This window comes from Hyperoodon ampullatus (genome assembly GCF_949752795.1).
Source record: "Hyperoodon ampullatus genome assembly, chromosome: 13".
In the NCBI taxonomy this organism is placed as follows: domain Eukaryota; kingdom Metazoa; phylum Chordata; class Mammalia; order Artiodactyla; family Ziphiidae; genus Hyperoodon; species Hyperoodon ampullatus.
In genome coordinates, this window is record NC_136926.1 from 40,499,180 (window position 1) to 40,511,502 (window position 12,323).

Here is a 12,323-nt window from a genome sequence, read left to right on the forward strand (position 1 = left end):
CACTTTTGTGTCCTTTGCTCTCTTTCTCCAGTTTTCACAGCAGACTGTTTGTTAACTCTTTGAGGCCTGGGATCTTGCCTTACTGGGTGCCTTGCAGAGAGCATGGCATAAAGCAGGAGCTCAATGCATGCTGAATGAATAAATACATAAATGGAAGAATGAAGAAAAAACCCTCTCCGATCTTAAGACTCTGTTCAACCCCATGTGCACTTTTGCCAAATTAATACTCTTTCAGTTTGGCTTTCGACATATGTGTCATTTATTGTTGAAAAATCATCTATGGGGACTTCCCTGGCGGTCCAGTGGTTAAGACTCCACGCTTCCACTGCAGGGGGCACGGGTTTGATCTCTGGCCTGGGAACTGAGATCCCACATGCTGAGTGGAGCAGCCAAAAACAAACAAACAAACAAACCAGATGAAACTTTAAAAAAATTAAAAAATAAAAATCACCTATGGCTCTCTAGTGCCCATAGGTTCATATTCCTTCCTTCAGATTCAGGGCTCCTCATGATCTGGCCCTATATACTGTTTTTTTGGTGTTATTTCCCATTATTCACTGCTACAGTCCTTTTAATGTAGCTGTTCTGGGACGTCTAGTCATTGCCAGCCACTTCCAAAAAGTCCTTTCCTTTCTTATCCTGTCTTTGCACCTTCATTCATACTTGGTTTCCTTACTAAAAGGCATTTCCTTCTCTCTGCCTAATCACCTCCTACTCATCGGTGGCAGAGAAAGCTAGTTGCTTCCTAATATCCCTAAAGAAATTGAAAAAAGTTCCCCAATAATTCCACCATTTGACATTTGGACATAGTTTCTGCCAAGCTTTATTTCTATGTATTTAAAAAATATTTTAAAAAATATTAATTGGGAAGCAGTTTCTATAATGACCACCACACGCTTATTTCTACTTGCATAAACAAAAAGAAGCAAATAAAAATCACCATAATCCTACTATCCTAGCCAGTGATTTAAACCTCTGGTCACATGTACACTTTAGGCACATATTAGTATTTAAAACAACAATTCCATTCAATTTTTTCACAAAGTTGAGATATTGTGATCTATCTAGTTTCTACTCTATTTTATTTGGTTAGCATTGTTTCAAAACACATTTTTCATGTCATTAAGAAAGCTTGGTAAACATAATTTTTTAAAAAATAGAAGCACGATAAGCACAATATCCCATTGTTTGAGTAAACCATAATTTACTTAGTTTTTCCATTGCTCCACATTTAGGGTTTCTTTTTTCAAGTTTCCTTTATTTTAAACAATACTACAATGAATATTTTTGTGCATAAATGTTTGACCTTGTTTCTCAATAGCTCCTTAGGATTACTGCAGTAACTACATTTCATGAGTGTTTGCCATGTACCAAGCATTAACTGCAATGTTACTACACTGAATCCTCATAGCAATGCTATAAAAGGTAGATTATCATTCCCATTTCACAGATGAGAAAACTGAAGCACAAAGGGTAATGTGCTCAATGTGCTCAAAACCATGAGAGTGTGGCCAAAATTTAACCCGGCCAGTGTGACTCCCAAGCCCATGCTCTCAGGCGTGAACTTTTTAAGGCTCTTGATACATTTGCCAAATGACTTTCCAGAAAGGTTGTTCCCGTCTACACCAGCAATATAAGAGTGTCCATCACTCTTATTCCTCCTTTTTTCAAGTGATTGGTAGGCATTTGCATTTCAGTTTCTCTGGGCTGTCTCTTCATGTGGTTTGCCCATCTATCAGTGAAGGTTACCACAGACCACTAATTAGCTCAGCTAAACTTCCCAGTGGCAGGCAAAGTGGTGATGTTTCCCCCAGAATCTGGCCACATTCGTCCCACTCTGATGTGAGAGTGACCTAACAAATGCAAACACTATAAAATAAAATAACATTTTTATACTGGGAGACATAGAGCCTTCTAGGCCTGTCGATTTGTGTACAGTCTAGAGGAGCTTTCATCTGGAAGCCGGCGCCATATGTAATTTGCATGTTCAGGAAATTACATAATTACATAAGAAGTGCTATAATTACATAAGAAGTGCTTTCTTCTTTGTACGTGAGATGCTTATTCATGCATATCAGTATAATTTCAAAAGAAATAAAACCAGGTTAATTTCAAAGAAAATCAAGAGTTTGCTAAAACTGAAGTATAAAAGTAACACAATGAAGAAAATTCATTGATTTTTCTTTAAAATGCCAATATCATAAAAATTCTGCAGTTGGATTTTGGGTGGCATTATGGGCATGAAAAATCGCCTTTTGGAAGACTGAGGCCATCTCAGGGTAGCATCTGAAATGTATTTTTTTTTAAACACAGTATATTTATTTACTTATTTATTTATTATAAATTTATTTATTTATTCTTGGCTGTGTTGGGTCTTCATTGCTGCTTGCGGGCTTTCTCTAGCTGCGGTGAGCAGGGGCTACTCCTCGTTGCAGCGCACAGGCTTCTCCTTGCGGTGGCTTCTCTTGTTGAGGAGCACGGGCTCTAGGCATGTGGGCTTCAGTAGTTGTGGCGCACAGGCTTAGTTGCTCTGAGGCATGTGGGATCTTCCCGGACCAGGGCTCGAACCCATGTCCCCGAACCCATGTCCCCTGCATTGGTAGGCGGATTCTTAACCATTGCTCCACCAGGGAATCCCTGAAATGTATCTTTCTTATTAACACAGTTTTGACGCCACGTTTCTTCCAGGACAGTTAATGCCTTGGGCAGTGGAATGGGACATCCACTGGTCACAAGTCTGGCGTGCTTCTCTGGGGTCCCTTGTATACTAGCATCAGCCACCATTCACAAGCACCCACTATGTGTTAGACAGTGGGAGGTGTTCTACACATGCCTTGGTTCTCATCTGCACAGTAACTATGCGAGGTGAACAGGATTTGCTCCAGCCTTGAGATGAAGAAGCCGAGGCCCAGCAGTCACAGGTTAGTGGGAGAGCTCAGAATCTGAAAACCCGAACCTGGGCCCACTGGCTGCACCCCTCTGGCGGAGGGCTAGTGGAATGGACCGCTTATTATGAATGGCTATCCCTCCTCCTTCACAGTTGGCTGGGCTGCATCCAAGGGAGAATTTTGGTGGATCAGAAGAAATCTGAAGAGTAAATGCATTTGCACTACTGTTTTGGGGATCTACACTCGAAAGACACTGTGACAGTGACGAAGGGTTACTGGCACTTGTCTCCGCAGACTGACAGCTATCAAAATCCATTCTTGCCCTGAGCTGTCGTCCTTGAAAAATTAGTAACACACACTTACATGACTGTTCATACAGCCCAATGGACAAGATCTTCTATTGCCTACTTTTCTCAGCTTCTCATACAAGTTATAGAAGTCTGAAGGCCCTCCATTATGCTAGGCAGGTACTGTGGTAAAACATCCTTCTTCCTCTTTCCTCCACGTAGTGTGAGGGGTCTGGAGACAAAATGATCCTGTTTGGGCCGATGACTTAACAATGTCGGGGCTGCTGGTGCCAGTTACTGAGGGATGGGCAGGTCCTCAGACAGGAAAAGGAGACTTGGAGGATGGGCTCATGGCCAGTAGCAGGAATGCCATTTCCTCTGGGCACTTTCTCCTGCGTAGGGAGAGGAGAGTGTCCTAGATGGGTGGTGCTGGGGGACAAAAGTTGAAATAGCCCCTACTCTAGGAGGTATGCCAGGGGTTGGTTGACCCCTGCACATATATATCTCTCTCTCTCTTTTTAAAATACCTGATATATTATGGTGAAAATATTTCCATGCCTTTTTCTGCTATTAGCTTGAGGGCTCCAGGGTAGGATCATTGCTACTCACAGAACATAAGCCAGAACCGAGCATGGGATTGGCATTTAGGAAATATTGAGATGAGGACTATAAGGAAGTCATATTCTGTAAGTTGCTCTATGTGGCTGTCTGTTACTCATTGAGTTTATTTCTCTGTTAAATATCCCTGAGCTTCTAGTCAAGTCATATTTAAATGTTGTATCTAGTCTCAGATGTCCTGGAGAATTAAGTAAGGAAATTAAGGTATCTATGCCAAACTGTAAAGGGGGAAACAATACCCCCCCATCGATTTCCCTCCCCTTCTCCCAGGATAACAGAAATGATGATTAAGAGTCCCGAAGGGAAGGTGAATTTCAGAGAGAACAGTTGGGGTGTTAACGACTGTCTCTTGGATATTTTCCATTTCTAGTCTTGGAAAATCTGACTTTCACTTGATTAAGGAAAGTAGCAGGTTTCTCATCGGCACTATGCCTATATTTTATGCCTATAAAAAGCAGGCAACAGCCTGTACTTTTAGGGAACATGCAATACAATAATCTGTTCTGAACTGGAGCTGACATCTGAAGCTTCTCATGGTCCTACCTGCCTGACAGTAGTGAAAACTACAAAAACCTAGAACCGAGAACATCCTGGCCTTTGTTAGGAGCACCTTCTATATTTTGCATTTTGCTAATAATAGCTACCTAAAGATACTCTGCTAGTTACATCATCATGCTGTCACTAATCCTCACAACTCTGCAAGGTAAAATATTACACTAAACCTATCTTTACAGACGAGGCAACAAACGCAAAAATTTTGTAATTTTCCCAAGCAGGAGGCCCCAAAGGTCATAAGCTTGTAAGGGCCTAAGCTGGCATCAGAACCGCTTGTTATTGCCACTTATGTCAGATGGCTTCTGATATGACTGATATCCACTGTTTTCTCTAAGCTAATTTTCAGACTTCTTGGTCTGCGGAATTATTTTTTTTAAAGGATCAGTGATTACTTGTAGGTTCTTTTTTAAATTGACTCCCATGTATGTCAATCAAAACAGTTTGTGCATGCAATTACAGTTTTCAGAATGGGTGCTTGGAATGGAGCAATATGAAAAGAAATGGAAAAAAATCAAACCTTGGCAACTGGTTTAGTAAGAATTATACTTCTAAGCTTGCAATCCATGAGGAATTTGCAGAATTTCCTCTTCCTGAACTGAACTTCTTCCTTCCTTCATTTCCCAGGTCAGCTTAAATCCTGGCTCTTGCTTGAGGCCTCCTCTCAAATGAAAAGCTCCTTTTTCACACTATGATAATATATATACAGCGTCCCAGTCAGATTGCTCATTCGATCACTTAATCAGAGTCTTCCTTACCATTTTACTGAAATGTGTCCTGAGCTTTTGGGTTTCACTACTTTCAGTGTCAAGGGCACAAGGGCTAAAGGTTACACTTCTTTTTATCCCTTTCGTAGCAAGATGGTGCTGTGCACATAGAATTTGCTCAGTAATACTTGATCCATGTATAAATAGGTGAAAAATAAGTGAATTTGGAAAAATTCAGGGAGTAAGTAGATTAGGATGGTATAGTAACAAGACATTTTAAAAAGTACTTTAAAGTTTATAAAATGCTTCTCAAGCAACCTCATTTGTACCTCAGAATAACCCAGAGGAAACTGGCTTGGAGAGGTTAAGAGACTTACTCTTGAAACCCAGATCCCCTTCCTCCAAAGCTTGTTTTATTTCCATTATAGTTGACTCTTAATTATGAATATGAGATTAAATGTGGAGACAGCCCCCCCCATAAAACATCCTCACCAGCAGAGGGCGCAAGAATATGTATGGGTCTTGGAGGAAGATTTGCATACTGGCCCAGCCACTATTTTTTTAATATAAATTTATTTATTTATTTATTTTTGGCTGCGTTGGGTCTTCGTTGCTCTGTGTGGGTTTTCTCTAGTTGCGGCGAGGGGCGGCTACTCTTCGTTGCGATGTGCAGGCCTCTCACTGCGGTGGCTTCTCTTGTTGTGGAGCACCAGTTCTAGGCGTGCCGGCTCAGTAGTCGGGGCTCGCGGGTTCTAGGGCACAGGCTCAGTAGTTGCGGCGCACCACCTTAGTTGCACCGCGGCATGTGGGATCTTCCCGGACCAGAGCTCGAACCCGTGTCCCCTGCATTGGCAGGTGGCTTCTTAACCACTGCGCCACCAGGGAAGCCCCTGGCCCAGCCACTTTAAGAGCTAGTGACCTTGGGCAAATCATTTTATTTTTCTGAGCCTCATCCGTAAACTAATGATGATAATCTCCCCTCCCCCAAGCACTGCAGAGTAGTCATAAGGACTAGAAATCTTCTGTGGCTAAAACACAGTAGGTGAACTGTAAATTGTATCTCTCCTGATCCCCATAAGAAGATCACAGGAGCGGTTTGGAGGTTAAATCGATATTAATTCTTGTTTGATGTTTTAATAAATATTTGAAATTAGTTTGCATATTTGACCCTTACAATAGCTTAACTGGGCAAAGAAATGAATATTGATGAGAAAATTTTAATACCCAGTGCTGGCAAGAGTGAGGAAGCCAATTGGAACAACATTTCTGGATAGAAAGCCTTAAAAATATGGTATGTCCTTTGCCCCAAAATCCATTTAACCTAAGAAAATAGTATTGGATGGTAGCAAGACTTAGCAAAACAAAGGATGTCATCACCACTCTTTATAACAGCATAAGAAGAAACAACCTAAATGTTCAACGTAGGGCACAGGCTTAATAATTATAGTTTCTCCATCAAACTGAACACCGTGCAGTCATTAAAATGATGCTACAGAAGAATATTCTAAAAGGAAAGATGATCACAACACAGCAAGCAAAGATCACAAGACACAAACAGCCCGCTTTAACTTTTGTTTAAAAATATACACAGGACAGAAATCAAAATGTCCATAGGAGATGCGATTGTTAGTGAAGCTTTTTTTTTCTACTTCTCTTTGCTTATCTTATTCTCTAAATGTTCTGCAATAAACATGTATCACTTTTTTGATAAAAATCGTTTTTTCTTTTACATGTGCAGAGTTGGTGTTTTTTTTAAACACTGCCTGCCAGCACAACCAGACCAGTGGTCAAGTAAATTAAGTTAGTTGTAATAAAGTAACTTGGAAGTTTCAAGTCGTTAGTTGAAGAGAGTAATTAAAATCCTAATGAAATTACACAGCACTGGTCGCTTAGCTGCAGTAAGGCTGCTCTAAATATAGACACCGGGTTCCACTTTCTCAAAAGGCCTAAAAATGGCATAACATAAAAAATGAACAATTGTTCATGTAAAGGGCCATGTGCCATGTTTGTCCTAAACCACTGTAACCCGAACTCACCCATATCTCATCCTCCAGGCTGGCTGCATGTCTCTGGAAGGGTGTATTTGCTCTACATTACTCAATTTACTTTCTTGAACTTGAAATGGAGTGGAATTTCAATGTACAGTTACCCATTAGCTCCAAGGCTAAATTTAAACCTTTAATTAAATTAATCCCTTGATCTTAAACACATTTCTTCTCCCTCAGGAAAGTGTAGAGGGTTTCTTAGATGTCACAGAACTCAAGTCAGTGTGACAATTGTTCCTACTGCATTTGGTAAGTCACCCGAACCGCACAGGGAAATCTGCAGGCGTTTTCGTATGGCTCATGGTAACCCCCACCCACTCCAACCCCCCCAGGACAGGCATTTGTTGGGCGTGAGGTTGGGGTACAGAATTCTGCCACCCCTCGCAGATCCAGAGCTGTAGCTTGGACAGGTACTCATCTTTACATAAGACATTGTAGGTGCCAGACAGATGTTTATGAAATAAATGACAGAAAGTAGCTGTGGATATTGTTCCCAGTTTATACGGGAGGAAAAGAGTTCATAACCCACAAAAAATTTGCAAGGTGACAAGGGGAAAAGGTTGTGAGGCCATCTTAGCTTACCTTGGTCTTCATGGAAAACGGAGCACGTTTCTGGGCCGAAGTAAAAATTTATGTTGGCCTTTGCTAAGAAAGAGATGAAAAGTGACAGCACCATCAAATGGAGATGTATCAATTAGTCTGGCCACACGTTTGATGTTCGCGCCTGGGTTCTTACGCACCCTCGGGTATGCATTTAAATCAGGGGCTGCATCCTCAGTCTGCGAATGAATGAGACACAAACTCAACGGTTAGCGACAGCTTTATGGTGGGACTGTCCACATAAGGGGTGTGTAACTATTAATAAGGATGTATTTCTCGGGGCCCAACAGCAGCGCGGTTTCTAGTTAACAAGCTCGCGGGCCAAATCTCCGCGTCGCTCCAATTAATTGTCCCGCAGACCCACAGTTCTCCCGCGACCACATTTTCACGCCGTGACTCATGGGGTTGTGCTCGCGCCCCCAATTCCCAGTCCAAGCGCTACGAGGAAACGTGCTACCTCCCTCACCTGTGCGCGCGCCCTGGCAGCCACCAACTCTCCCCGCAGTCGGCTCGGACTACCTGGACCGCCCGGCCGATCCCTCGCCCCGCCACCCGCTTGGCTTTCCCTTCCTCCTCCTCTTCCTCCTCCTCCGGCCCCCCGCCTCCGGCCGCCAGCCTCCGCGGCTGCCGCCTGCGGCTTTGTTTTCCTCCCAGGTTTCATTCCCCACACGTGATACAGTGTTTTTGCAAAGAGCGCTTCGGAGCGCGAGCGCGGGGCGCGCGCACCTATAAATACGGACACCGGGGCCCGAGAGTCGGAGACTGCGGGGTCTGAGAGGGCCCGGGACCGAACCCCCAGGCTGCTGGCGGGCGGGCAGACGGCCAGCGAGCCAGCGAGCCGCGCGCGTGGGCCGGAGCGGCGGCGCCCCCCGCCCGAGCACCGAGGGGCAAGCATGGCCCGCCCGCTGGGGGGCCGGGCCGCCGCGCACGCCGCCCGCGCCCCGCGCCCTGCCCAGCCCGGGTCACCGGCGCTCGCGCCCGCCGCTTAACACTCGGGCGCCGCTCGCTTCTCGGGGCATCGCGGAAATATCGCCGCAGACGGACACAATGGCGGCGACTGCCGCCACCACGGCCGCCACCGCCGGCAAGGCCGTCCGCGGCAGCAGCAGCAGCGCCGGCACCGTCGCCGCGGGCACCAGAAGATTGCAGCAGCAGCCGCAGCAGCAGCCCCAGCCCGCGGCCGCCGCGCCGGCCCAGCCGCCGCCGCAGCCGCCGCTGCCTCCGCCCGAGCCCCCCAGGAAGCCGCGCATGGACCCGCGGCGCCGCCAGGCTGCCCTCTCCTTCCTCACCAACATCTCGCTGGATGGACGGCCACCGCTGCAGGACGAGGAGTGGGCCGGCGGCGAGGAGAGCGGCGCGGCCAAGCCGGGCGCCGGCAGCGCCTGCGGCGCGAGGACGCGGCTCAGCCTGCTCGCCGCCGCCGAGCGGGGCGGTTGCGGCGCGCTCGCCGCGGCGGGCACGGCGGCGGCGTTGGCAGCTGGATCAGGCCCCTGCCATCCGCCGCCCTCGCCGCTGCCGCCCCTGGTCCCCGGCGGCCACGCGACCGTGCTCGGCCCTGGGGCGGCCCGAGGGTTCGCGAGCCCCCTGGGCACGGGCCGGGCATCGGGGGAGCAATTGCAGACGCCCCGGCCCGCGCCTCTCGCTGCCTGCGTTCAGCCGCAGCTGCCCGACGGGCCCGGGGGCGCCGGGCAGGAGGAGTTGGAGGAAGACGATGCCTTTACCAGCGTGCACGTGCCGGCGGCCGCCTTCTTGGGCTCCGGGACCCCCGGGAGTGGGAGCGGTAGTCGGGGCCGCCTCAACTCTTTCACTCAGGGAATCCTGCCGATCGCCTTCTCCAGGCAGACCTCGCAGAACTACTGTTCCCTGGACCAGCCGGGCCAGGGGGGCAGCACCAGCGCCTTCGAGCAGCTGCAGAGGTCCCGGTGAGTATCCAGGACGCCACGCGCGCCTTACCTCGCGTCCCTCCCGGCCCGCTCTCTGCTGCGGGACTTGGTCGCTCCCAATTCCCGCGCCCTGCCGGATCCCCGGGCTTCTGGCGCGAATTCCAAACCACGAGGGCACGCGCAAGAGGGAAGGTCTCTAGGGAGCGTGTGTGTGTTCACACGTGTGTGCACGAGCCCGGCACTCACAGAGCAGAAGCACCATGCTCATGAAGTGGGTCCCGAGTTAGGGCTTGCGGGAGCCCACTAAAAAGCGGCACCAAAACCTCCCACTGCAAGGAGGAGATCACGAGCTTCCAGAAACCCGGTCCGGACCCGGAGAAGCACTCTCCTTGCGCCAGGCAAGACTAGGCGGGGCGCAGAGTTGAGCCGTGGGTCCGGCCGGCGGCTAAGCGGCGCGTGTGAGCCGAACTTGTCGCAGACACGCCGTGAATCCCTCTTGAGAAGTTCTGCCTGCGCTCAAAGTATTCCAGTGTCCCAGGAGAACTTGGCGTTTTCCTTTTGCTTTTCTAAGAAAAGGGAAGTCCTTGTGTTCCCTTGAACCAGGCCTTGGGGGTGGGGGACAGGGAGAAAACAGGGCTTGAGGATCCTTTTTTCCATTCCAAGGTGAATTTGCCGAAATTAGTGGAAAGGTGGTTGTGTTCGCTCGCTTAAGTCATCTGTGGGTATCAAGCATCTTAGCAAAACCGTGAAATGTTGGACACTTGCTTATTCAGGAAATGTCTAGAGCTTGTCACTTATGTTCCAGGGACAGTCGGGGAGCTAGTTCTGCATCAGGCAGTGGATTGGAGGTTGGGAGAGAACAGGAGTGGGGAGCCCCAAGGAAGTGCAGACCTGTTCCCTGGGAAGCTTGTTACTTAGGAAGGCCTCTTAGGCTCCCTATGGCTCAGTTATTTTAACCTCCTGGGGCTTCAGTTTCCCCTTCTGGAATGGGACCTTGCCAACATGTTGCAGGCCTCAAGGTGAGAAGGGGGAACCTTTCCTGTTACAGCCTCTCTCCTGTAATGTTCATCTGAACACTTAGGCTTTTTCTGGCCTAAGTAAGAAGGTGGCCTGTTGGAAAACTTTAACTTCCTCCCGCAGTGGACAGATGGGAAAGAACAAGACAGGCTCCTGCAGAATTTTGTTCTGAGTCTGTTTCTTCCCAAGTGGTGAAATCATGACCCTGCTTGGTATGTAGCATCCTAGCTGAGTGCACATGGACTGCGGGCAGGGGTGTGGAGCGGTCGAATAGCTTTGTGACTGCACGGATGATTAGTGACGCTGGGCACAGGTGACAGCCTGGGCCTGGCATTTCTTGTCAGAGCATGCCTCTCCCCGTTATTGGGCCAGTGCACAGGAGGGGAGGGGAATCCCTTCCGTTCTGGGTGAGTGGTTTGGACTCAGCAGTTTCTGGGCAGCTTGACATCACGCACTGGCTCTTAATGACTCTAGTTTGAGCGTGAGCCCAGCTTGTCCAGCGGGTCAGGACAGGAGTTGTAATAAACATACATGTTATTCTAAGCCAGTGTGCAAGATTGGCCTGTGTCTCGTAGTAGACAGATGTGTTCCCATGCTCAGAACATCTGGAGACCAAATAACTTCACACTTTGTCTCCAAGAATCTCATTTCAGAGGACACGGAGGATCTTGTGTGTTGATATTTCTGATCCAAAAAAATAGCCAGATTTAACCTCTGAACATATAAATATGAACCTCTTGGGTGTTTTATTGATCCCCCCCCAACACACACATTAAGATGAGTTAGTCAGTATAAGATGCTTCCTTAACCTGACAGCCACATTCATCTTACTACTTCGGAATTAACCATCTCCGGCAACTTGACGGGCGTTTAAAAAATTACATCTGTCAACGGAAATAGTGTCAAATTTAATGTGCAGAGAGGAAGTAAATGGGTAAAACAGAGATTTAAGAAAGGCCGTGAAAAGCTAGCTTGGCCACTACTCATGGAGTGGCCAGGAACTTGGAATCTCCTAGGACACTTTGTTTCCTACACTGCCCTGGTTGCAAGAATTTTGTCAGAAGTGTGGTGCTTTTGTGATCACTAGAGAGTACTTTCACCTGCCTAGATGAATTGTGATGTGGAGTACAGACTCATTTGAATAAGGCCCAGGCCAACTTAAAGAATGTCATTTGTTTTCCTGGTATACCTCCCTTTAAGAAGTTCTCCTAGCCTCAGTGGTTCCATATACTACTTCATAGATGTTCTCCTGGGGTGTTGTTTTTAAATCATATTATGCTTTCCTTGGATTTGTTGCTTGCAATTTAAAGAATTCCAAACAACCTTCCTGCTCAAAAGTGAGTTCTTGGACCTTCAGAGCTCTTACAAATGCAAACCCTCAGGCCCTACTCTGGACTACTTGAGTGCAAATTTGCATTTTAACAAGACCCCCAGATGATTCATATACAAGTGAAAGTTTGGAAAGCACTGCCATAGTTAATTGAAATCTGCCTTTTTTTTTTCATGAATTTGGGATTTCATATACCCGGTTTGTTATGGGTATATAAAAATCAGAATCTCCTGATCTGAAATCTTGAAACCCTTTGTTTTTTGTTACTTCCATCTGGACGCTTGTAAAACTAATCACAATTATTACTTGTACTTCCAAATCTTGAAATATGACAGGAAAATTTCTGTGCCCAGGCCTTGGCACAGATGTGTCCATGGATTGATGACTCCATCTCTG

General features: G+C 47.1%; 1 protein-coding gene across 1 annotated transcript in view; it reads left to right on the forward strand.

Annotated features, from left to right (window-relative positions):
* Positions 1-8,744: 8,744 nt before the first annotated feature.
* CABLES1 (Cdk5 and Abl enzyme substrate 1) overlaps positions 8,745-12,323 on the forward strand; it is a gene marked incomplete at both ends in the record, with an annotated part of 107,406 nt that continues 103,827 nt past the window's right edge. Inside the window, one exon of the mRNA XM_079718250.1 lies at positions 8,745-9,619. Within this exon, the coding sequence (XP_079574376.1) occupies positions 8,745-9,619 (875 nt within the window). The remainder of the gene's footprint in view (positions 9,620-12,323) is intronic.